This window comes from Rhinichthys klamathensis, unplaced genomic scaffold (genome assembly GCF_029890125.1).
Source record: "Rhinichthys klamathensis goyatoka isolate OS25496 unplaced genomic scaffold, OSU_Roscu_1.1 h1tg000108l_1, whole genome shotgun sequence".
NCBI lineage: Eukaryota > Metazoa > Chordata > Actinopteri > Cypriniformes > Leuciscidae > Rhinichthys > Rhinichthys klamathensis.
In genome coordinates this window covers 105064-132389 of record NW_026606646.1, presented here as the reverse complement: position 1 = coordinate 132389, position 27326 = coordinate 105064, and the positions used below count along the sequence as shown (strand labels likewise).

The 27326-nt window shown below is 39.8% G+C and overlaps 1 protein-coding gene across 1 annotated transcript in view; it reads right to left on the bottom strand.

The window, feature by feature from the left end:
- The window catches only part of becn1 (beclin 1, autophagy related), an 87785-nt gene that overhangs the window by 3345 nt on the left and 57114 nt on the right, over nucleotides 1-27326 (bottom strand). Inside the window, exons 6-10 of the mRNA XM_056253636.1 lie at nucleotides 18552-18688; nucleotides 18167-18361; nucleotides 15103-15249; nucleotides 14764-14913; nucleotides 9393-9453 (exon numbers count right to left, since the gene is read on the bottom strand). Coding sequence (XP_056109611.1) covers nucleotides 9393-9453; nucleotides 14764-14913; nucleotides 15103-15249; nucleotides 18167-18361; nucleotides 18552-18688 — 690 coding nt within the window. The remainder of the gene's footprint in view (nucleotides 1-9392; nucleotides 9454-14763; nucleotides 14914-15102; nucleotides 15250-18166; nucleotides 18362-18551; nucleotides 18689-27326) is intronic.

Genomic DNA, 27326 nt, shown 5'->3' with positions numbered 1-27326 from the left:
TTTAGGTGATTGTTCATACATAATCACACAAAAGAGGCTTCACATTCCAGATTCAAATCACCAAACCCAGAACCATAAATCACCCACAGGCTCCAGAGAGTCTGCAACCATAAAGACTTTTTATTGTTTAACTAAAGGAAGAACGTTGTCAACGTTTTATAAGTTGGCAAGACAGATCTGTTCAGAAATGGTGAAACAAGAGGCCCTAACAAGAGGTCACCTGACCCCTGCGACTAACAGACTACGTCTTTCTTAAGGACCAAGGTCCCATGAGAGATGAACAAAACAGACTTCAGCAGGAACTATCCATGACCTCAGACTGGAATGGCTTAAACCCCATAAACTTTACACACTAACACACTTTACATATCAAAATCCATAAAACCCATCCCAGAACAATTCTCGATGGACTTATAATCAAACATCATGCAACTACATAATTCTATGTTGTTTCTACAATATATGTGTGTGTCTAATATGCTTAGATGCCATACAATTCATAATTGTTATAAATATTAGGTGTGTGAATGAAAGTGTGTCGTGCTTCCTGTCAGCAGGATCGTATGTTCTTAATTCAAAAGATGGCTTGATTGAAATCTGTGTAAAATGTTTTGTATTCTTATAATAGTAATACTGTCTAAACTGTGGCCTCTTGTTCTCTCTGCTAGTGCTGGAGAGCAAGGAGATCACAGATAACGCATGATTTATGATAAGAAGAAAATAGAGCCACCTCCTAAATTAAGCCAGTGTCTAATTGGCCAGAACTCATCCTGGAGGTTGGACAAACTTTGAGTTTAAAATCTTAGACCCGAACACAGAAGCGGCGGGCTCTCTCTCGGAAAAAGTCTCGGCAGAACAAGTCGGGTGGAGCAGACGATGGTTATAGTAACCATGTAGATGCATAGAGACAAATGACCCAAATCAAGATCAGGGTTTAAAACAGCTTCATTCAAGCCATCTAACTCGTCTCACTTTCCTTTCTTTTCCTTTGTTTTCTTTTCCGTTAAAAGTCTCGGTTCTAAGTTAAGTTTTGCTGCAAAGTTTCGTTTAAACGTTTCGACTGCAACGCGCTTCCAACTTCAAAGACTTTCATCCATCCGCAAACACACCACGTGATTGGCTGCCCAAGATCTAGCAGGCACGAGGAGACCGCCAGCCAAGCAACGGACCCGGGAAACCCCTTTACACCGACAAAAGGGAATCCCCAAAGCAAACCAAAGACAAGCAAGTAGCCTTCAGACTCTTAACTGAACTGGTGCATTAATATAAAATTGAATAACCTGCCTAAGAAACGATAGAAGGGTTAAATCGATGATTGATGGTTCGTTCAGGTCATGTCTTTTAAGTGCATATAGAAACTTGGGATCTCACCATCTGACTCCTAAAACTCATTCTTCCTCACTCTCTTTCTTTCTGCAACTCGTATGAATGTGTGTGTGTTTGATATTAGTTTTATGTGTTAGTCATAGGCTTATAATCAAAGTATTGTTTGTATTTGAAAAGAGAAGCATTACTTGTGTTATGCGCTTACGAATTTATTGTCTTGAACTGCGATCTAAGCTACCTATGCTTTTACCCTTGAATTATTTCTTAATTTAGCTGTTAGCTGGGAATGAGTCTTTCTTGGCCAGGAAGATATTATATTTCCTAGAATTAATAATTGTTTATGCTTTCCGTTCATTGGATGAACTGATAAAATGATCATACTATTGATTCTGCTACAGTAAATTCTGAAAATAATTAAATTATTAATTATTGATCATAATCCGTTATGAATAATTAGTTATATTTATACGGGCGTATAAACGCTACATCCATAAGTAGCCTAACCTATACGCTCTAGTTTTCATACAAAATAAAAATGTAACATAATTGGGTACTTTATTATTAACACAATAACGTAACATATGCAGGCTACATTTCACAACAATAAGAATGAATAAATAAACGCCTGTTTCTCCAGACTCGCGCTTATCAGTCATCCACAAATCACAGCACTTTCATAATCAGTAAGCCATAGCGATTTAAATTTTATTTAGATTTATTGTTCAACATTACTTGAGAATTGTATCATTTGCATGGCTGAATGATGTCTTCCTCTTATATGAGTAACGAATGAATGACGGAGTATTTTAAGATAATCCATACGATCACTCCCGTGTGATAATCGAATCCTCAATACAATATTTCAAATTTCCACATCCACCCGGCCCGTTTATCTTCAGGAGTCAGAAGTACCGTGACTACTGTCCTCGCTTAAATCAGTCAGACGGCGGGAGTGGAAGGGGGATCGAGCGGGATTCTTTATTGCTGTCGATTTTCAGTCTCTTTTTAATGATAGGCCTGACTGTCAATCCCCGCTATCCTATTGCGTGCAGAGGGAATTTGAAAGACAACCGTTTATCCTGTAGTTTGCAAAAAAATAATACCTCGTAAATTGGAGATTAATACTTTTTAATAGCTTTTAAATGGCCTTAATTTTTACTAATTTGATTAACTACCTTTTAATACTTTTTAAAACCCCGCGGACACCCTGAGTAATTACTTGTTCAAAATATGTACAAACTCAAGAGAGTATGCGATTTTGGATGCAGCCTGTCATTTGCTTTGTTCCTAAACGAATCAACCTTTTTGAACAAATCATTTGAATGAATGTTCAATAAATCACTCATTAACCCTCTGGGGTCGGCGGTATCGCCGGCGATACCAGCTGACTTTTTTCCTTATCATTGCAAAAGAGACTCAAATTACTCTGCTGATTTTGATCTTACATATAAGTGTTATGCATCATTCGATCCTGTTAAGTTTGTATTTTTTTTGTGGAACCTCACAATAAAAACAAAGTGTTGTGCTTTTCGCCAAATAAAGAAAAATAAACATGATGCGCGTTCTGCGTTCTCTCTGTCAGTGAAGTCCATTCTGAAACGCGTCCGAAAAATGAACTGTAACTAAGTCAATACTTGCCACAGATACATGAGACATGTGTCTTTTTAAAGCTTGTATTCTCTTCTTTTAAATGAAGTAATTTATTAAAAAAATTAATATTTCCAGTTTATGTAATCCGTTTGAAACCAAGGAGAGGTACAGTTTTTTCGTTCTCCCTTCATTATTTTTAATGAGCCGAGGCCGCCACGCCCCTAGCGCTTTTCACATGGTAAATAGGTGATCTAACGTTATGCATAGCACACGCCCAGCGATCAATGGCATAAAAACCCGAAGTTTCTTCACTGATAGAGATTCATTGCGTTTTGAGGATGGCACGGTACTCCGACAAAGAGGCCCTTCAGATGATTCTGGACAGCGAGGAAGAATTCACTTTTCCTCAGAGGAAGATTATAACTCGGACGAGGAACGGCTGCATTTTGAAGAACGAATTGATCCCGCGCCGAGGATAGGCCTACAAGTTCGGAGTAAGTTGTTTAGTGTTTTATAATTTCTTTTCTGATCGTATAGAGCTCAATTGAATTTTCAGACTATATTTTGCCTAGCTTTTGACATCTTACAGAAAAGATTGCCTCACAATATCCCTAACATTCGCTCGTGTAAACTTTTTAAATGTGATATTACTCTAAACATATTTGTATATTAAATATATAGTTTTGATTACCTTATGACACTGATTATCATGCTAAAATACTGCCTTATGCGTTATGTATTTTGTTTGCGAATAACTGCATGTTTAGGTATAGCCTATTGTTTTAGTGAAATATATTTCAGCCTCCGGTAAAATATGTGATACTGTCTAAATACAATATATTTTTTATATAAAAATGTTGAGTTTTGTTTAGCCTATGACACTACATATGCTAAAATATTGCCTTATGCGTAATGTAGCCTATTTTGTTTGCGAATAACTGCTTAGGTTATATAACGAGAAATATATTTCAGGCTCCGGTAAAAGAGGTCTAAATACAATATATTTTTTATATAATTAAATGTTCAGTTTTGGTTAGCCTATGACACTATATCATGCGTAAATAACTGAATACAGGTGTAAATGTTTGAAATGTAGTGATGTGTCGTTCGCGAACGATCCGTTCATTGCGTGTAGGCCTATCACTAAATGTGTGCGGTCTATATGGCCCATCAACAGATATTTCTCCATCCCATGGCCCATCAACAGATATATACATACATTATGCATCCATACCCATTAATTGTCCATCAGTTTACTTTGGATAATGTATGCTAACAGTTTTTATTTTTTTATTTTTTAGGAATGTGTCTGCATCATGCTCTCCTTCGCCAGCACCTCGCAGAGGGACACGCAGGTGTCGTTCAGTTCTCAGTGCGATCGAGAATCATACTGAGTAAGTGCACAGACGTAATATTTTACAGATGAAATTTAGCCTAATTGTGTTTACATCGTCATAATGTAGGCTACCTATTCTTGTGTGAAATAAAAAAAAAAAAAAAAAATTATCCATGGCAATTAGTGATTGATAATGATAATAATACAGTTTATTTGATTGTGTTATCAGCATGCTCATGCTTTTTTCTTTTTTATAACAGATGTGAATGAATGAATGAACACGTCCATCCACCAGTTCCGAAGAGAGCCAAGGCAAACAAGCAGGCAAGCAACAGGCAGTCCACTTTTTTATATATATAAAAAAAACAAGTTTGGTCTTTTTATGTTTGTTTTTTTGAAAGGATGTGTTAAGTGATAGTAATGACTTTAAGTCTTTACGTTCTTAGGAAAGATTTCTATTTTGAATAAATGCTGTTCTTTTTAACTTTTTATTCATCAGTGAATCATTCTTAGTTCAGGCTGCCTCACAGCACCTTGATGGGCCATTGGGGGAGTGTCTTTAGTCTTCCCACCCAGGTGTAAATCACATTAATATTCATGGCCATTCACACTCCGACGCATACAGCAGTGCTGACCAAAAACTGACGTAAGAAATTTAAATCATTATATTGTTTGTGAAAGAGTGGTCAGAATGATTTTCACTTCATTTTGAAGTAAAAATTCTAGCCTACAAGAATAGTAACTCAAAAGTCTTGTGGACAACTATTCAGTATGTGTTAAATGGCCTTATTGCGGTGACATTTTTTTCCCCAAAACGTACTAACCACGCATAATATTTTTTTTTCTATAAAATGCAAACATGTACATCCATTTTGCTCACATATTATTGTAGCAGAGTTTGTGCTGAATACAGCACATTTATATGTTGGCAAATGGTATGTTTTAAGTAGCTGAAATAAGCACAAATGTCAGGGCATGTCAAAACATCTCAAGGGCCCCAAAAACACCTCAGACCCCAGAGGGTTAAGAATGAATCACTTATTGGGCTGCTAACTACTGGTGGTTTAAGACAGGCCTAAACCAGCCAGCACAAAAACCACCTTATTTTTCTCCTTCTCCTTCTAGTAATGGAACAAGAGGTGAAAACCCTGCTGGGGGACAGGGGCCATTGAATATATACAAAATGCAAGGATGCAGCTCTGGCACCTCTGCGCCTTCAGGGTATTCGCATCATGAATGACATCGACGACTGGTTATAGCTCATTCGCATCAGTTGGCAGTTCGGCATCGAGATGTCATTCTCGCCCACATGAAAAAGTTGGGGTTACGGCTAAACGTCAAAAAGAGTGTGCTTTCTTCTCTTCAGAGGACCAGTTTTCTAGGCGTGGTTTGGGACTCAATGTTGATGCAGGCACACCTCTCCCCTGCACGCATTGAGTTAATCTTTTCGAACTTAAAGAGAATAAAGCTAGGCCAGTCACTCACTATGAAACAGTTTCAGAGACTGTTGGGACTGATGGCAGCAGCGTCCAACGTGATACCTTTTAGCCTGCTGTACATGAGATCCTTGCAGTGGTGGCTCAGGACCAAAGGGTTTTCCCTGAGGGGCAACCCATTTCGCATGATGAGGGTCACACACGATGCTTACGTAGTCTTATGTTGAAGAAACCATGGTTCCAGTCCCAAGGTCTTGGGGAGCGATTCTGGAAGGTCGCTCGACTAAAGGTCTTTGGAAGGGTCATCATCTCTCATGTTTTTCTGGCTCTAAAGAATTTCCTCACAGACCTTAGGGGCCATCATGTGCTTATCCGCACAGACAATACATTGGTGGTCGCCTACATAAATCATCAGGGGGGTTTGCGTTCGCGTCCACTTTGCAAACTGGCGCACCAAATCCTACTGTGGTCCCAGGGGAAGCTGCTCTCACTCAGGGCACCTTACATCCCCGGGGTCCAAAATATAGGAGCAGACATCCTGTCGAGGCAGGGTCTGAGGCCCGGGGAATGGAGGCTCTACCCAGAGGTGGTGGAGCAGATATGGAGGGTGTTCTGCCAGGCACAATGCGTCTCGAGAGACGTCTCACTGTCCACTCCGGTTCTCCCTCACGCATCCAGCTCCACAGAGGCCGAGGCTACATTTGTATGCCTTTACCCTGATCGCTTCCCCTGAAGTTCGCCTACTGTTAATAGCCCCACGGTGGCCGGGCCGAGTAAGGGTCCCACCCTTAGTGTCTCTCCTCGACGGGCCCCTACTGGAGTTACCCGTCAGGAGGGACCTTCTTTCCCAAGCAGGGGACTCGATTGTTCATCCCCGTCCAGAACTGTGGAGACTTTGGGCTTGGCCTCTGAGGGGGCCCAGCTTATAGGTACTGGTCTCTCAAACGATGTTGTTGAGACCATTTTACTAGGGCCCTATGAAATCAGTTTTATTTTTTCCCAAATTCCGTTTTTTCCGTTTTAATTTCTGGGAATTCGTTTTTTTTTTACCCTTTACTGTTATTTTAGTCATAAAAAGAGTGTGCTTTTAAAGTTAATGATTAAAATGTATACAAATAAAATAGGAATGACCTTAAATTACAGACATTTACTCAGTAGCCTTTTCACGACAAATACTGCATGATGCAACATGACACTGCACTCTTCAAGTAACAACAAAATATGGTTATGAGCTTTAAACTGTCCAGTAAAATAAATTATATTAGTTTAAAGTTTAAATAAGTCACACTCTGTCTCTCTCTTGCCCAGTGTCGCTCGCGGAGTTCGCTTTGCTTTTGTCCAGTCCGGCGCCTCATAGACAGACGCGGTGTGTTTGTGTGTGTGCGCGTGCGTCTATGTGAGAGAGACGCGTGAGTGAAAGAGAGACGGAGGGAGAGCGGGGAAAGGAAATACAACAGAAATAATACGCTGCGTGTTTTAAATAGCGTAAAAAAAAAAAAGAACGAAACGCAATATGTGACGGCAGGAGTTGATTTTGTGGCCACGAATTAGTCTATGTGTGGGAAACACTGCACAAAAGTCACATGCGAACTGCTCGGCTCGGTACTGAGGGCTTATAGCGTCGAGTTTCTTAACTTTTTCACAGAGGAAAGCAGAGCCGTGGAGAGCCGCTTCGCCATGCTTTCATTGTTTTGATGCCGTCATTGGAGCTGAAATGATGGGAGGGGTTGTGTCGCCCATATTTGCTTCCCCCGGTCTGCATTTTCACCAGACTACGTTCTTCTCCCACACAAAAACAGAATTTCAATCCAAATATGTAAAATTCCACGAAATTCCGCGTTAACACTAGATTCCGCGTTAATTTCCCAATTCCGTAATTCCGTCCGCGATTCCGTGATCGCGGAAATCATAGGGCCCTATTTTACATTACAGAGCTCCCTCCATGAGGAAACTGAAAGCCCTGAATAGACAGTTTTCACTTCTTAGTGTAGTGATCATCGGCTGGACCCAGTTAACTGCCCAGTTGGTACAGTGCTGGAGTTCCTGCAAGAACAGTTCACTGCAAGTCTATCCCCGTCCACTTTAAAGGTTCATGTGGCGGCCATAGCTGCTTACCACATTCCTTTGGGTGGAATGTCTTTGGGGAGAAACCCTTTGGTATCTCATTTCCTCCGTGGTACTCTGAGGCTAGCAGCTTGTACTAGGGTGCCGACATTGGATCGGGCCATTGTTTTGCAAATTTCACACATGCTTCAAGACGTAATCACGCAGAGCATTCCCACAGCGTCAATCGACGCAGTGTCTCATTCCCTTTTCAGGGAACCGAGGTTACAGTTGTAACCGAGGTGTTTCCATCCACTTATGTTGTGGCCATTTTCATCACTTGCATAAAAAAAAGTTGGATGGAAAACGCCAAAATGCGCATAAATTCTAAAAATGTGAAGAAAAAAAAACCCGTATGCGCTCATTTGAGTCAGATAAGAGAGATTTCTTATCTGATAAGAAAACATCCGCATAAACAAAAACTCCTCGATGTGCATCAAAAAAGACATGTGACACTGTGATGGGACGGATAATTGGACCAACCAGCGGACCGATCTCATTGCACAGCATCTGAAATGCTGTTTTGGTTATTCTGAAATGCCAGAGCAAAGTCTGTCATCAAAGTACTACGGTATAATTCCCTACCAGAACGGTTTTACACGACTGCATTCCCAAACAGCAGGCATCCACCTCCGAAATCAAGATAACTTTATTGCGTTTCGTCTGCACGCTCTGAGACACAAGTAATTTATTATATACTAAATTATTTTACACAGTGTCTTCTACTTCAGCAACTTCCATTTTTCTTAGTGATATTTAGCGCAAGTTTATCAGGAAGTGACGATTTTGTTCTCTTCGGCTCACTGGATGGAAACGGTGCTTTATTCGCAAATGTTTAATGTGATATTCCAATTTTGCGGATAAGCTAAATTCACAAGTTTGGATGGAAACATAGCTATAGACTTGCCGCCACCTACTATCATAGTGCACCAAGCACTATGAAAATACAAGTATCGGATCAGGAAAAATAAATAAGTAGGTTGTGGTACACAAACTATAAATGTTTCTGTTATTTGGTACTGTGACTTGACTTGCTTGAGCTGAGCCACTGACTTGACTTGCTTGGTTTGTGTGCACTTGACTTGATGGTAGGGACTTGAGTTACTTGGTCCTCCCACCTTATATATTTTTGGTTTACAAATCTCACTTAGTGACAGGCGATTGTTTTCAAATGCGTATGTGTGTGCACATGCTCTCTTGTAAAGTGTTTATGACATGCAGCTGTGCGCTAATCTCATCAGTATAAAAGCTGTATTTTTTTTTAACCAAGCTCAAAATTTGTGGGATTTGTGATGTCTCAAGAGCAATATCTAAACAGGTTTTAAAAAAGACTAAAGCAAGACAAAGGCACCTAGCTTTACAACGTCACACCAATGGATCATTAAATTTGATTGGTATTAGAACTGACCACTGAAATTTTTGTACTCTCTCGGAAACCATCCTATTACACTTTATGCTACCTATAAAGTCCAAGGCCACCGTTGTATTCACCAAAGAAACCATTTACCAGGTGTGCAAAAACTCACTTTGTGCACCTATAAAATATGTTTTATTTAATTTTATATTATTATATATTAATAAAGATTAAATGTGGCACTTACCTTCGACTTATCTGTGAGAGATTCCAAATATGAATGGTTTCCATAAGGAACTAGTCGATATCTACAAAGAGAACAAACCATATTAGAAATCTTTATAAATTATGTTAATCGTGTAGGCTTCACAATGGCTTGGATATTATGCTGCTTACACTGGATGCATCGCGTTGCCGACGGTAAATAGGTGCTCCTTTCTATTTATGATGTACTACACGTTTGTAATTTGAGCTAATAAGAGGCCAAATAGGTCTGGAATTTGTAAAGCTTTCAAGCTACATTTATCAAAACAGTTTAACTTGGATTTTCTGTTATCTTTTCACTTTCATTTTGCCTCTGTCCCAACTTTTTTAAAGTGTGTTTCAGCCATCAAAATGTGTTTATATTTACAAAATACAATTAATTTGGCCAGTGAAAATATAGAATTCTTTTCTTTGTACATTTGTCAGTTAAATATAAGTTCAAGAGAATTAGCAAACCAAATATTCTTGATTTTATTGCCCTTTACAAAATGTCCCAACTTTTCTGGAAATGGGGTTGTAAATATTACTGGGGAACATAGCATTATGACCTCTGCTCCAAACATTGTTGAGAGCACTTTTGGTGCATAGCCTTTCAAGGCTTTAAAGTGACTCACATGGCCCAAATTCCATACAGGAAGCTTCCACTGAGAGCACCTGCATGTCATTCACACACTTCACAGAAGCCAAAGCCAGTAGCAGCATTGCCGTGAAAGAAAGCACTTAAGGGTGGACCCTTAGGGCTTTCAGAACTAGTGTCAGATCCCAAGTGGGAAGAGTAGCAAGTGGTGCAGATCTCAAAGTGCTTTTTCTTTTTAATCCAGGTTTAGTTTGACCATGAACAATGCACTATCACTTTAATTCAGCGTGTGCTGCACAGCAAAAATAGATTAATAATAATGAATAACGATCGCTGCACGGCACAGATCCTGCAACGTGCTGGCCACGACACATCCGTGTGCAGTTTGAATGCTCTAATCTTTTAGTATGGGCACAGAAAAAACATATGGTCCAAAATTCCTCCACAACAATGTGAGAGAAAATACAGAAAATGATTACTTCAAGTTATTGCTGCTGAAGTTAATTTTAAAAGCTATTGAATTATGGGGTTTTTATGGGGTATTTATTTTTGATAAGCAAATAATGAAACGTTGTAATATGTCTGATATATATGCTGTATTTACCTAATTTTAAGACCTGCTAAGGAGCAGACGATTTTTTTTTTTATTATGTACTAATGCGTAAAACAATATATTCAAAGAGGGTGTACTTTCTTTTTCACATGACTGTATATGTTACATTATTTTAGCATCAGGGTTTGAAATTAACACCTGCCAACCAGTCAAATGAGGGATGAAAATCCACCATGGTGGGTAAGGCATATCAACACTCTAGGCAATTTGGCAGGATATGATTCATAAATTATATTCTATCACTTCGCATGGCTTCGCTATCAGAACTCTACCCATAAAAGGAGTCTCAAACATTAGAAATACAAAGCACAAAGAGGGTCGCACACTGACAGAAAAGCAGCGAAGCGGCATGTCTTTAAAATTCAAACACATTGTTTTCTATGACCATACGCACAACAGCAGCACCACTCAGCGTCAGTCCGCAGTGCCCAACTATGACTCCAGCTGTTCAAAATCATGCCACGCCATAGCGTCACATTATTTACCGATTTTGCAGGTTTTCCCACTTACAAAGCATGTAGAAGTCTGTAATTTTTATCATAAGTACTCAACTGTGAGTGGCGGAATCTAAAACAAAAATCCAGAAAATCGCATTGTATGATTTTTAAGTAATTAATTTGCATTTTATTGCATGACATAAGTATTTGATACATCAGAAAAGCAGACCTTAATATTTGGTACAGAAACCTTTTTTTTGCAATTACAGAGTTCATACATTTCCTGTAGTTCTTGACCAGGTTTGCACACACTGCAGCAGGGATTTTGGCCCACTCCTCCATACAGACCTTCTCCAGATCCTTCAGGTTTCGGGGCTGTCGCTGGGCAATACGGACTTTCAGCTCCCTCCAAAGATTTTCTATTGGGTTCAGGTCTGGAGACTGGGTAGGCCACTCCAGGACCTTGAGATGCTTCTTACGGAGCCACCCCTTAGTTTCCCTGGCTGTGTGTTTTGGGTCGTTGTCATGCTGGAAGACCCAGCCACGACCCATCTTCAATGCTCTTACTGAGGGAAGGAGGTTGTTGGCCAAGATCTCGCGATACATGGCCCCATCCATCCTCCCCTCAAAACGGCGCAGTCTTCCTGTCCCCTTTGCAGAAAAGCATCCCCAAAGAATGATGTTTCCACCTCCATGCTTCACGGTTGGGATAGTGGTCTTGGGGTTGTACTCATCCTTCTTCCTCCAAACACGGCGAGTGGAGTTTAGACCAAAAAGCTCTATTTTTGTCTCATCAGACCACATGACCTTCTCCTATTCCTCCTCTGGATCATCCAGATGGTCATTGGCAAACTTCAAACGGGCTTGGACATGCGCTGGCTTGAGCAGGGGGACCATGCGTGCGCTGCAGGATTGTGTGTTACTAATGGTTTTCTTTGAGACTGTGGTCCCAGCTCTCTTCAGGTCATTGACCAGGTCCTGCCATGTAGTCCTGCCATGTAGTTCTGGGCTGATCCCTCACCTTCCTCATGATCATTGATGCCCCATAAGGTGAGATCTTGCATGAAGCCCCAGACCGAGGGAGATTGACCGACATCTTGAACTTTTTCCATTTTCTAATGATTGCGCCAACTGTTGTTGCCTTCTCACCAAGCTGCTTGCCTATTGTCCTGTAGCCCATCCCAGCCTTGTGCAGGTCTACAATTTTATCTGATGTCCTTACACAGCTCTCTGGTCTTGGCCATTGTGGAGAAGTTGGAGTCTGTTTGATTGAGTGTTTGGACAGGTGTCTTTTATACAGGTAACGGGTTCAAACAGGTGCAGTTAATACAGGTAATGAGAGGAGAACAGGAGGGCTTCTTAAAGAGAAACTAACAGGTCTGTGAGAGCCGGAATTCTTACTGGTTGGTAGGTGATCAAATACTTATGTCATGCAATAAAATGCAAATGAATTACTTAAAAAAAAAAAAATCATACAATGTGATTTTCTGGATTTTCTTTTTAGATTCCGTCACTCACAGTTGAAGAGTACCTATGATAAAAATTACAGACTTCTACATGCTTTGTAAGTGGGAAAACCTGCAAAATCGGCAGTGTATCAAATACTTGTTCTCCCCACTGTATGCATGTATTGTATGACTTCACCCGAGTGCATTTTTCAGTAACAGGTTTGTTTTTGTGGCTTGAATAATATAGAGCTTCATATAGAGAAATAATATAGATCACCCATTCTATTTCCTTTTGCACTGTTTTTAGTTTAGAAACCATATTGTAATTGTTAGAATTTTCAAGGATCAGCATTCTCCCCTAAAAGTGATCAGGCAGACCAAACAGTAAGTCATAGACTTGAAAGTTTGAGGGATGGTAGTACCCACCCCGTCTACAACGTCACCAAGGCATACAATGTTCATGTATCTCGAAAAACACTGCCGCAATCGACCAGTGAAGATCGAGCGGCTGTCAGAGAAGGTAAACGGAGGCAGAACGGACCGAAACTCGCTGGGCCTGTTTGACTCATGATCCTAGAGGCCTGTGAGAAATTTGAAAGAAACCGGCCACCGAGGGTGCCTTCGTGTTTTTCAAGTGCGTAAAAAGGATTGTATATCACATGATTTTTCACACATGCCCACGACATTCATACCATATGGCAGAACTCCTCTTTCTGAGCAACTTTGCCTCTTGGACCACTGCTGTCAATCAAATCATTCATTAAATATTTAAGAATATATATAAAAAATAAAAATAAAAAATAAAAACACTTTTGCAAACTAGTCCTAGGTTTTTCACTTAACCTCAATAAAACCACTGCAGTAAAATTCTCTAGACTCTCTAGGCCAATAATCATAAAAACAATTGTAGAACTTTACCCTTTGGATAGCTGTAACATTTAGAGTCATTTAGAAAATGGGCATGGCAAAATATATTCAAAAGCCTATAAAGCCAAAACGAAAATGCTATACTTTACTTTAGGTGAGCTCATGTGAAATATGATCCTAAACAAGCACGCACATTTTTATGGAGATCGGACCATAGGTGGCGCTATAACAGAACTTTTCCATCAAGAAGGTTACAGGATTGCTAAATAAAACATAACACCTTTTTACTTATGTGCATAAAAAGCACTTGAATCAACCTCGATAATTGCTGCTCGCAGCTATATTTAAAAAAAATGCCTTAATTAAAACCCATTGATGCTACTTTGTTTATTTTTTAAGTGAACTTTTGGAGATTAGATTCACTGTTTTGGACTGCCACCTTGAACTTGAGAATGCGATTACAGAATGACGTGACCAGTGTGCGATAATCCTGCCTGTGAGATGTCCATGGCACGGCGCTTCCAGACTTCTGTGCGACTTCCGCCGGAGCCCTAGTAGACAATTGAGAGGCCACTTTTTCCAGCCCGTTCTCATAAAAGCTGCAAGACTTTTGGGCAAAAAGCGCCCAAGTGTCTACGTCCAGGTATACTCATGGAAATTATGAGAGATAATTACAGTTATTGTAATTATAATTATAATAATTCAATGGTATCCGCAAATATATTAATAGTTATTAGGCAATAGTTATTAGGCAATAATTAATTATTGCAGAAGTTCATTATAAGATGATTAATTTGGGGCTTTCACGATTCCTCGATTAAATTTGAGCGCTTGACTTTAAAAAAATCCTCGATTTAAATTTTCCCATGTGGATTAATTGGCAAAATGCTGTAAGTGGCGCAATCCACGGAAGAGCAGCATGAATGAACTACATTATTAGACCGTATTCTAAGGCTGCACAATATATTTAAGCCACATTGGGATTTTTAAATGGTTTTGTGCTATTGTGAAATCACAAACACTAGCTGTTTTCCAATAATGTGCATTTGGGAATGCATTTAAAGTCTGATGCGCTTTGGGTTTCATAACGAACCGTTGCGTTGTTATCATTTTCATGCGTTTTTACTGATTAGACTAATTAGCGTTTATGAAAAGACAAGGTGTAAATGCCCTCTAATTGTATCTGAAGAGGTTTAATGGGATCTGAATGTGATTCTTAAAGGTCTGCTGAGGTCTAATGCAGTTTGATGTGGTCTAATGTAGACTAAATTGGTCGGTCAGATTTTTGACTGATTTGCTGTGTCTTGACGTAAAAACTAGTATTTAAAAAGTATTTAAAACTTTCAGACAAGACATCAAAATTTGTACACAAGCTTTATCTATCTAGTAAAAAATGTTTCTTATCCAAGCACCTCTGAAAGCAAAGTCCCATCTTGTTTGCAAGCGCATGCAGCAGAAGTACAGTTTGACCCCAGGCTGCATTAATTTCATTCCATTCCACTGGTACGCTGGGTAATCTGCCCAGGCGGAAGTTATTTATTGTTCCAAACTGCCCACTGTGCCTGAGAAAGGTATAGAAAAAAAAAGAAGAAAACTTCAAATGTTTATATGCGTAATTTTAACCAATTCAGTTTTGCATATAAATGCATATAAATTATCGGCTTATTCAATGTGCACATATTTCTGTTTTGATGCCGAGACTTGTTCCTAAAATATTAATTAAAACAGGTTTTTATAAAGAGATATGAAACCAGATATGAAAGGTGGAATTGAAAACGTTGGTCTTCTTGAGTCTGTCTAGTTGAATCTGACAGTAACGCATCTGATTGTCCACACTCTTAAGATCATCATCCAACTCCAGCTGCTGTCTCTTAAACTCGCAGTACTCCTTCTGATACCTGAGACAGAAACAGACAAACAAAGATGACAAAATGTATTTACCTGGAAACTGACAGCAACAAAAAAAGTTTAAAAGTATTTAAAGGTGCTCTAAGCGATGTCACGCGTTTTTTAGGGCAAAAAATTTTTTGTCACATACAGCAAACATCTCCTCACTAACCGCTGGCTGCCTGTCCCCTGAACACACTGTAAAGAAACGCGATCTCTGTAGACAGCCCAGGCTCCACAAACAGCAACAAAAGCAAACTGCAGCGACCCGCTCCCTGAAACATAATAAACTATTCCAGCCAATGACCGACAAGAAGGGTTTGGGGGTGTGGTTTGGGGGGTTAGTGTGCGGATGAGGAGGAGGGAGGGTCTAGCTAGCCTCCGTTTTGACAATAGTTCGAACGTCAACAAGAAGTGACGTCACCCAGGATCGCTTAGAGAACCTTTAAAAGGGACACATCATGAGGAATCTTTTTTCTTTTTCTCAAAAACAAAACAAAAAAACATGGTAAATGCACTACAAAAATGCTGTAACCACTTCAACTATATTGTACTGTATACAACATGTTTTAGATTAAAAATGGCTAACTTCAACGTCGCCTTCACCTGATTTCAATCTGATCTTGACAGTTTGAGCAGTAAATTTTTAGCAAGGACTGCATTATGAATGTTTCACAATACAGTGCGTGCAGAATTATTAGGCATGTTGATTTTCTGATCATATATTTTTTCCAGGTACATTTTACCAATTCCAAACCTCATTAATCTTAATAACTACTATTAATTTTGTATTTAATAATTTATAAGTGATATATAATTGTTCATGAAGGCTGGAAATGAAAAATGCCTTATATTCAGGTGTGCAGAATTATTAGGCAAATGTTCTTTTACAGATAAAATAAGCCAAAAAAGAGATTTAACTCGGACTGAAAAGTTAAAAATTATTAAATGCCCATAAGAAGGATGCAATACTAATGCAATACTAGAAATTGCAGTTAAAGGCACACTGTGGAACTTTTGGCCACTAGGGTGCGCTCGACCTGTAATTTTCACGTCTAGTGCCCCTAGAGGCCACAAGCGCCGCAGCATTGTCGCAAAAGTCAACAAACAGTCAACCGGTCAACCTCCCGTGTCTGTATGTGTGTGCAGACGGCATTTGATTTGTATGTTGGAGAAAGTTAATCGATTCACTACTGACCAAAATATTAATATAAATATAAGATTAATAATATAAATCCTATAAAGAAAACAAATTGAATAAAAGTAGCATACGCAGAAAACAATGTCTGATCAGGTAAGTCGCATTGACAAGGGTTGCCCAATCCTGCTCCTGCCGATCGTCTGTCCTGCACAGTTCATCTCCAACCCTAATCAAACACACCTGAAGCAAACAATTAACGTCTTCAGGATCTCTTTGCAATGGGTTGGAGATGAAATCGAGTAGTCGGGAAATCGTGTAACAAAACTGATATAACTCACTACATATTTCCGTTATTTGTAGTCTTCAGTTTGTTTTTCCTTTTACACAAATACAAACATATGAGCTGAAAGAAAAAAAAAAAACATTTACATTTGTATACAGCAGTATGTTGTGACTTATATCAGTTTTGTTACACGAATTCGCAGTAAATATTACATTATATACACTTTTATGCCGATGTTTATTTTAAACTCTCCCTTTATCTTTTTTTGGTCTCCTCTGACAAAATCTTTGCTTTCTTCGCTTTCTTCCGAGTAGCTGTTGATTCAGCCATGACGACAACATACAGACGCCGGCAATCAAACGCGAGTTGAGCTCTCACGTTAGAATTTGAGGAAGTTGGGGTGGTGGGGGAAGTGACGTATGCCGTAAAGCGGTCGAATTTTGTAGTTCTTTTTGTGCTCGGGTTCCTACCCGAAACCCGAAGTTACATAGTGCTAGTAAAAGCGATACAGACACCTTCAGGCTTCGGCAGACGTGTCATTCAACCTATTGTAAGTCGATGTACCATCTCAATGGGTTTTGGTAATATATTATAAAGGTTGAAAAGTTCCACAGTGTGCCTTTAAGGCATGAACATTGGACAGTGAAATGCTCAGTGGGTAAGCAGGGTCAGACAAAAACAGGTGGAGAAGAAAAAACACATTATTTGCAAAAGAATTACGAATTAAGGTGAAGAATTAAGTGTGAAACCATCAGGAACCCAATAGTCTCCAGCGCCACCATTTTCCAGAACTGCAACCTACCTGGAGTCTCCAGAAGTGCAAGGTGTCAGGATCTCAGAGACTTAGGTTAGGTAAAGAATCCTAAAAAATGACCCCCACTTAATAAGAGTCACAAGCTCAATTGTAGTAAAAAAAAAATTATAGACTTTATAGACAGACAAGTTTTGGGAGTTCATTTTTAATTAATTTTTAGTCCATCTCTACAAAACGGACTCTTCAAGCCTGGAAATTATTCAAACAGTGGCACAAGAGGATGTGATACTGGTCCTTCAAGAGTCACTCCAAATCTGTCTATCTTTTTGGCTTATTTTATCTGTAAAAGAAAACGTGCCTAATAATTCTGCACACCTGAATATAAGGTGTTTTCCATTTCCAGCCTTCATGAACAATTATATATCACTTATAAATGATTAAATAAAAAATTAATAGTAGTTATTAAGATTAATGTGGTTTGGAATTGGTAAAATGTGCCTGGAAAAAAACTTTGATCAGAAAATCAACGTGCCTAATAATTCTGCACGCACTGTACAAGCTTTGCAAAGAAGCTGTAAAGGAGGACAACAGCAGACAATCTGCAGCTCATCTGTGAGTGCAGAAGTTCATTGTTTAGTTGTGTCCCTCTCACATACTAAATGCAAGCATTGCCCTAGGGAACAGGGATTCCCCCATTATAATAAAAAAGAATGATATGACTCCATTGTAAATATTCTAATTCATATGTACTGAAGTTCTTCAGTGTCCATCAGCTGGCTGTGGTTTCGTCCCTCGGCCAGCTCTTTGGCCACAGCTTCACGCTGACCCTCAATGCTCTCCAGTTCCTGGATCAAAGATTCCTCTTCTTGTTTCAACTGCTGCAGTGCATTCAGTAGACTGGCCTCCTCCTCTTTTGGTAGCTGAGACAGCAACTCTAAACAGCTCCTGACAATTCAAAGCCAATTGAGTGACCCGCTGGAATCAATGATGTCAATCATGTATTGACTAAAAAGGTTTAAATGACAAAAATAATGATACAAACACTAACACAAGAAAATGAACACATCCCACTCAGAAAAAGAAAGAAAAACAGTCGTTTGTTACTTGCCATGTTTTGAGTGTGAGTGATACTAACTTGTAATTCTGGCACTCATTCTCAGTAATGTTGAGTTGTGTGTCGAGATGGTCCAGTAGTGTGTCAGTACATTCCTCACACAGTGGGTGATCAATATCTGTCTGACCAGACATGATGTCAAACAGATCGCTTGTCACCTACAGGAAAAACACACATACAGTAAGAAGGATCTATTCTGATACATCCATCTACTCACCCAACCTATACTGCTTGAACAGGGTTCTACCCTAGAGTTCCAAAAAAAACCTTTATGCCGAAAAGGTTCTACAAATTTTACTCTAGCACAAGTTTCATTCCTGAATAAAATAAACTCAATGCATTTGCATGTTTAATAGCTTTATTAAAAATGTATCTCTTTAAGCCATACGTTTTATCTATTTATTAATGAATGCTTTATTAGTCTGCGATTTATTTTGCACATTAACATTCATGACTGAAAGTTCTTCAGCTGTCATGTCAAAAGACGCCATACAGCTCTTACACTGATGAGTAACAGGCTCATATGTCATTTAATGATTATATGTGTCTATTAAACAGATGCATGAAATAATCACCATAAACACCAAACAAATTGAATGTGTAACTATGCTGCGCTGATAAATTTTGCAGAGACATAAATTGTGCCGCATTTCAGGCACATGGTTTTTGCGAAAGTGATTACAGAGCTTGCATACACCGCATTTTAAACTCCAACTGTTATGGACGTTAGTTTGAGATTAACAGCCGGGAAAACAAGGGTTACTTTGCTAAATGAGAAAACTAATTGATCTTATTTTATTTACTTCTACCCTAAAACCTTGTCTTTGATGACTTACATGTTTATTTGAAGAAGCATAAACAAGAAAGGTGGTTTACTGTATTGTCCAGGTCTTGATGTAGTTTTTTTTTTTTCTGGCATGAATCCCTAAAATCTATTAATAAAAAAGCTGCTGTGGATTGATCAATAATGCTGGCAAAAGTTCATGTTATAGTTCAATTTACTTTTCTTTGTACTATGGATTGTATTGAACCTACAACCCGATTTGAATAAAATTTGGGACATTTTGTAAAATGCAATAAAATCAAGAAATTCAAAAGTACAAAGAATAGATTTCCAAAGTTTCCACTGACCAAACTAAATGTATTTTCTAAATATAAACACACTTTGATTTTGATGGATGCAACACTCCAAAAGTGGGACAAAGGCCATAAAAAAAAAAAAATTTGGAATGGGATATAGATTTTCCAAGTTAAACTGTTTTGAAACAGGCCACAAGAAGCACGTAATTTGGTAATGGTGGGGTATTGTGATTGGGTATAAAGGAGCATCTCAGTCTTTCCATGCAAATACCACTTTGTGCCAAATATCATGAAAGAATTGTCAAACAACCAGGACATATTGGGACATATTGTATTTTACAAAATGTCCCAACTTTTCTGGAAATTAGGTTGTAGAAAACATAGGAAAAGACTAAATGTTTCAAAGCAAATCAAGTCACTAAGGAATTGATGGAGATGTTTCCATTTCTTCTGAGGATAACAGAGTATTTGGTGTTTGCAGTTATATTATACAAAAAATAAACATTTGTATTGCTGAGTTAATAGCACACGTTAAACTTTGCATTTGTGTGTTGAAGATGCATTATGAAATGAAGATGGATTTTGGTAAAGACCTTCACTTAAGTCAGAGAGCCCTTTTTAAGTTATGGTGAAAAGTGGAACATTTGACCAACCTGAAGCATACACATATTCGTAACAATTTTTTTTTGCACTAAACGAATATAGTGCTGTTTTAATCACTGCACAAGCAGAACTTCTGTATGTGTGTAACGTAATTTGAGCTTCCACCCTGGGATGAGATAATATTGTTTATATCAATATACGTTGACGCTGCTACCTGTAATTGTTATTACGTGGGGATAGACAATAATGTTTGGTTTTTTTAATTGAATTGAAGTCATGGTAACTATGAAGATCCAGAAATTTCATTTTAGAAATGTATTAACAATCAAGAGGAGACAGCAAGCAATGCCAACATGCCACATGGTCAGCTTCCATTCAACTTCTCTTCTACTCCCTAGGTCTTCAACCCACTGAGGGTCCCCAGGAGCAGGGTTGAAGACCTAGGTTCTACACCTTTTATAGGGTACCAGCATAACAACCCATAGCGCCATCTTCTGGACAATAATAAAATAAAAGGAAACAATATAGTCCCCATAACTTAATCCAATTCCTCATTTCAATATGACTGTCACTCCTGAAACTTTCCAGTGTGTACTTGGCAGCATGAAAAATAACACTTCAAATGATGAATGGGTTATATCAGAAAGCGACCAAAAAGCACTTCCTTTATCATCAATGAAGCTAATATCACTTCAGTTCAGCCTCAGCGCAAGCTTACTGAATGAAAACTCCCATTATAATAAAAAACCGGTAACACTTTACAATAAGGTTCATTAGTTAATGTATTAACTAACATTAACTAACCATGAGCAATACATTTGTTACTGTATTTGTTAAACTTTGTTAATGTTAGTTAATAAAAATAAAGCTGTTTATTGTTTGTTCATGTTAGTTCAAAGTGCTTTAACTATTTAACTAGATTTTAATAAAGTATTCGTAAATGTTGAAATTAACATTAACAAAGATTAATAAATGCTGTATAAGTGCAGTTCATTCTTAGTTCATGCTAACTAATGTAGTTAACTAATGTTAACTATTGAACCTTATTGTAAAGTGTTTCCAAAAAACCTATCTATACTGCACAATAAATCTTTTATTTTCATTGTCTTTATACTTTGTTGGTTATAACGAAATGATTCAAGAGAATGCAAAGCTCACGCTGAACAAACTCTGCGTTTAAGTTTGTCAGAATCTGCTCAAGACGACACTCTGATTGGCCATTGAGTTCACACACTCATCAAACATGTCTGTAATTGGCTACAATGCTCCCCACTTTAAAAACACATTGTAAATAGAATAATTTGGCACTCTTCACAGAGCGCTCACACAAATACACACAGAAGTGTTTGAAATCAGCACCTATCAGTGGGTAATGGATTCACCCAGTACTCTATACTATACCGGTACAGCATAAAGACTGGTACTGTTAGGTTTTTAAAATTTAAATATCAAATTGGTACTGCAGTACCAGTACTTTTGAAAACCTTAATCCATCCACTCTCTCAATGACACCAAAGTCAAGAATAAGCTGAAGTTCTTCACTGACAGCCTTTCGAACAGATCTGAGTTTCTGACCAGGTGTAACATTAGGAGAGACTTTTACTTTATCCAGGAAACCTTTTGTACATCACAGCTTAGCAACAGGCAGAGAAGCAGAAAGGCCCATTACAGGTGCTGACAATCGAGCAGATTCCGAAAGAATGGAAGAAGAAAATGCAATCCATTAATCAAAACCATTTCAAGAGCCACGCCAAACTCAAAAATTGATAGGCCCTGAAGGGTTTCTGGAATCCACTGCTGCTTCAATGTATATCTAATGAGTGATTATAATCAAGGTATTAATCAATATTTTTCAGTCAAAATATCAAATGAGTGCATGACTTCTCTAAGCGTATGAGATTTTACTTATAGAAGTTACCAGTGTGATTACTGAAATGTTCTTTTCATGTATTCTCTAATGTCTGTGTTAAATATCTGAGAGGTGACTGAGGGTCTTGCCAATGCCAGGAATTCAGTAACAGTGCTTGCTCATTTAGCCCAGCTAAACAAAACTCAGGGTCCTGGTGGCAGCCGTACAGACTATGGAGATATGCTACTACCTTACTGCAGCGCCAGGCTTGACGCAAGTGTTTTTTGCTAGTTTCAGCCCAACAGTTATTTTCACGTCCTGCGCCACGTTGTTTAAATAACAAATGCATTTGTGCGCCCATAGGCGTGCTGGTCTGAAAACGAGGTGTGTTTAGGCGTATTGCTGGCGTGTTGCTATTTTGAGGCAACTGAAATAGACTGTGCCATTGACAAACTGAAACCTGGCCTAAAGTCAATGGCGCAATTTTATTTTTGTTATTTAAAGAGCGCGTTAGTAACATGAGTCTATAGGCGGGTTCACAACACACATACACTTTGTCCCGTAGATGGATCCGTTTCCTCGCTAGAGAAGTGTTCCGCTTTCCCGCTTGCAAATTCCGCCATGTAAATAGCAAATCCGCCATGGCGCAAGCGCAACTGGCTTTTAAAGGGAATGGGAGATGAGACTTTGATTGGTTTATTGCACGTTATGCCCAAAACACGTCCCAATTCTCTTAATGAATAATGGGTAAGCCTTTTAGACCATGCGCCAATTTGTCCCTTAGTTAAACTAGCAAAAGTGGACTTAGACTCGTCATAAGTGCGCTTGCACCGTGCATTTCGTTAACATCATCCTTGGTGACAGAAAAAAGTAAGCAAAAAAGTACTGGTATTGGGTCCTGGAATATGTCACTGTAACGCAGTTCAGATGTTATGGGTAAAAGGAGGCGGGAACCGGCGAACATTTAAAGAATTTAATAACAAAACAAAACAAAACGAAAGTAAAAGCCAGCACCCCCTCACGGACAACTGCTGTCACATAATAAAACAAACACCACAACATAAAAAAAAATCTTGGTCCGGTTCCACAACGCACTGCTATCTGGTCCTCCACCAGCTTGGTGATCTTCTCCGCTGTGCCTGGCGGTGGCGCTGGATAGCCCTCGGTGGACGGCTCGACACTCTTCCGCCACCTGGTGGACGGCGACGGCTCCTTCGGGGTCGGGTAGTCGGCAGGAGTCCCCTGTTCCCTGCTCCACACCGTCATGGCGATGGCAGCAGGCTCTGGCCCACGGCGAACGGCTCCTTCGCTCCCTCACGGACGAAAGCCGCCCCTCCAGCACCCAGGCGGGCGGCAGCGAGCTCGACCGCCCCCCCCGGCAACTCACTCCAAAATCATTTAGTTCTGTTAGAGCTGTGTCGGTGTCTGCTTAATAAATCATGAGCTTAACGAGAGTTGCAGCATAGATCGGCAGCAGGAGTCAGATTTAATTGATCACAAGAGTGAGGAGCTGACGATGATGGCGGAATATTTGGTGTCAAAGCGAAATGAAAAAGCGCCTATATAAGCGAATTTGTCATTGTACTGTTTTGTTGTTGTGTTTTTCATTAAGAATAATAGGCTAATGAACTCACCAGTCAAGCAATCCGCCCCGGAATTGGCACTAATTTGAAAGCTTAACTAAAATGCGCACGGCCCCACGTGTCAACGGGCGCAGAACGAGTAGAACAGAGCGAGCTCTACTTGCAACACTGGGACAGTAACTTTAAATCACAGTATGTGCATTGTCCCTTTTAAAATAAAGCAAAGAATAAATCTAACCTTATTTTTAAAAATTGTTTCATCAAAAGTGTAAGCTGCATTTGTAAAACCGCATTTTTCTGTAAAACTGCATGTGTTCATGACCTCAAGGTCAGATATTGTAATGCTCTAATCTAACTCCAGTTGGACCAAAATGCAGCAGCTTTACTAGAACCAGGAAGTATGACCACACAAGCCCTGTTTTGTCAACACTGTATTAGCTCTCCATTAAACGTCTTAAAATCATACATTTTAAAATCTTGATAATTACTTACAAAGCTATGAATGGTTTAGTGCCTCAGTACTTGAGCGAGCTCTTAAAGGGATACTCCACCCAAAAATGAAAATTCTGTCATCATTTACTCACCCTCAAGTTGTTGCAAACCTTTATGAGTTTCTTTCTTCTGATGAACACAAAGGAAGATATTTTGTAGAACGATTGGAACTTTGGCACCATTGACTTCCATAGTATTTTTTTTTTTCTACTATGGAAGTCAATGGTGCCAAACAGCTGTTTGGTTTCAATCGTTCTTCAAAATATCTTCCTTTGTGTTCAGCAGAAGAAAGAAACTCATACAGGTTTGCAACAACTTGAGGGTGAGTAAATGATGACAGAATTTTCATTTTTGGGTGGAGTATCCCTTTAACGCATATCAAAATCGATTGTAATTGATCCAGATTAAAGACCCCTTTCTACAACCTGGCATACACATAACATAGTTATCACATTTCTAAATTCAAAGGTGAAGTATGTAAGATTTCTACGTTAAAATACATTCTCTTAACCCAGTTTATTGTTCATGAACTACAATTAGTATGTCATTTATGGGTTTATCTTCCCCAAAAGTATGAACATTGAGCCTCCCAGGAACCATCAAAACATTGTGAGTGGTCCGCTCAGCTCAGTCAATCTCTTTCCAGCTCAACCGATAGCATAAGTTTGGGGCGTGGCTATTGTAACAGGCAGAGAAAGAAGTAGTTTAGAGGGTGATGGCTGATGCGTTACATGGGAATAGACATTCAGCTTTGGTTACAGAAGTGCAAGCCAAAAGCTTTAAAGATTAAACTAAACTGGTCAGCTCACAGTCTGTGGACCAATCTGGCATTCAACAACTAGCCTAAGCTAGCTCACAGTCTGTGGACCAGTCCGACATTCAACATCCAGCTTAAGCCAGCTCACAGTCTGTGGACCAGTCTGGCATCCAACAATTAGCTCAAATCAGCTTACAATCTGTGGACCAGCCAGGCATCCAACAACCAGCCCAAGTCGGCACACAACCTGTGGACCTGTCTGGCATTCAACAACCAGCCCAAACCAGCTCACAGTCTGTGGACCAGTCGGGTATCCAACAACCAGGCTAAGCCAGCTCACAATCTGTGGATTAGTCTGGCAGCCAACAACTAGCCTAAGTTAGCTCATAATCTGTGGACCAATCCGACATCCAACAACCAGCCCAAACCGGCTTACAATCTGTGGACCAGTCTGGCATTCAACAACCAACCTAAGTCAGCTCACGGTCTGTGGACCAGTCTGGCATTCAACAACCAGCCTATGACAGCTCACAATCGGTATACCAGTCTGGCATCTAATAACCAGCCCAAGTCAGCTCACAGCCTGTGGACCAGTCTGGCATCCAACAACCATTTCAAGCCAGCTCATAGTCTGTGGACTAGTCTGGCATCCAACAACCAGCCCAAGTCAGCTCATAACCTGTAGACCAGTCTGGTATCCAATAACCAGCCCAAGTCAGCTCACAGTCTGTGGACCAGTCTGGCATCCAACAACCAGCCCAAATCAGCTCACAATCTGTGGACCAGCCTGGCATCCAACAGCCAGCCAAAGTCAGCTCACAGCTTGCGGATCAGTCTGGCACCCAACAACCAGCCCAAGCCAGCTCGCAACCTGTGGACCAGTTTGGCATTCAACAACCAGCTCAAGCCAGCTCACAGTATGTGGATCAGTCTGGCATCCAACAACTAGTCCAAGTCAGCTTACAATCTGTGGACCAATCCGGCATCCAACAACCAACCCAAGCGAGCTCACAATTTGTGGACCAGTTTGGCATCTAACAACCAGCCCAAGTCAGCTTACGATCTGTGGACCAGTCTGGCATTCAACAACCAGCCCAAGTCAGTTCACAAGCTGTGGACTAGTCTGGCATCCAACAACCAGCCCAAGTCAGTTCACGGTCTGTGGACCAGTCTGGCATTTAACAACCAGCCCATGCTAGCTCACAACTGGTAGACCAGTCTAGTATCCAACAACCAGCTCAAGTCAGCTCATAATCTGTGGTCCAGTCTAGCATCCAACAACTAGCCCAAGCCAGCTTACAAGCTGTGGACCAGTCTGGCATTCAACAACCAGTTTAAGCCAGCTCACAGTTTGTGGATCAGACCTCAGTGGTTTGCATTTAGTATAAGCTTGTTACTAGTCTGGGGGCCACCCTAGTGGCCTGCAGTCAGCATAAACCAGCTCTCAGTCTGTGTCCCAGCCCAGCAGTCTGCAGTCAGCACATTCCCGTTACCAGTCTGTGGACCAGCCCAGTGGCCTGCAGTCAACACAAACTCGTTACCAGTCTGTGTCCCGGCCTATCAATCTGCAACTAACACAAGTCCGTAACCAGCCTGTGGACCAGCCCAGCAGTCTGCAGTCAGCACAATCCCGTTATCAGTCTGTGGACTATCCACGTGGTCTACAGTTAGCACAAGCCTGTTAACAGTCTATGTCTAGGCAATCCCGATTCTAGGTCATTTCTAAGCCAGAGCAGTCAAGGTACAGGTCTCTTTCCCGTCTTGGTTCCGAACGTTTGGTGCAACTCACTAAAATACCACTTCAAGACTCAAACTCATTCTGTTTTCAAACTCATTCAGATATTACAGTTTACTAAAATAAAATAAATAAAGTTGTCCTCCGAAGAGGGGGGGGGTGGAGGTGGGAGAAAAAAACAAACAAAAAAAAACACACAAAAAAAAAACTAAACTGGTCAACACGTCAAAGTGAACGGGTCATTGCGATGCTAAACGTTACAAAGCATGCATCATTTCCATACAGCATCATGTACCGTTCATAAAGACAAATGTACCAGTTTATGTTTCCTCAGCTATAAACAGTTGTGGTGCGTCATGTCAAAAACGCGCCCTGTGCAGATAATTTGGGTTTATTATAAGCGAAATGCTCACGTTTAATCTCTACACACAGAGTTAAAATACTCAATTGCTTACTCATGACACATGGCAACATTGCTAAAAGTATTCCTAATATAGCTTGTTTGCACATGACATCATGTCACTGCCTTTTGCTGTGGCGCGAAATGCAGATGAAGGGTAGGAAGCGATTTTCTACATAGGCATTTTGAGTTTGTGAAAGTTTTTCCTATGTTTTGCGTTGTTTATTGTTGCTCAAATCTATCCAACCGAGAAACCACAAGGAGCTTTTATCGTTTTTTTTACTTTTAAAGTTGTCG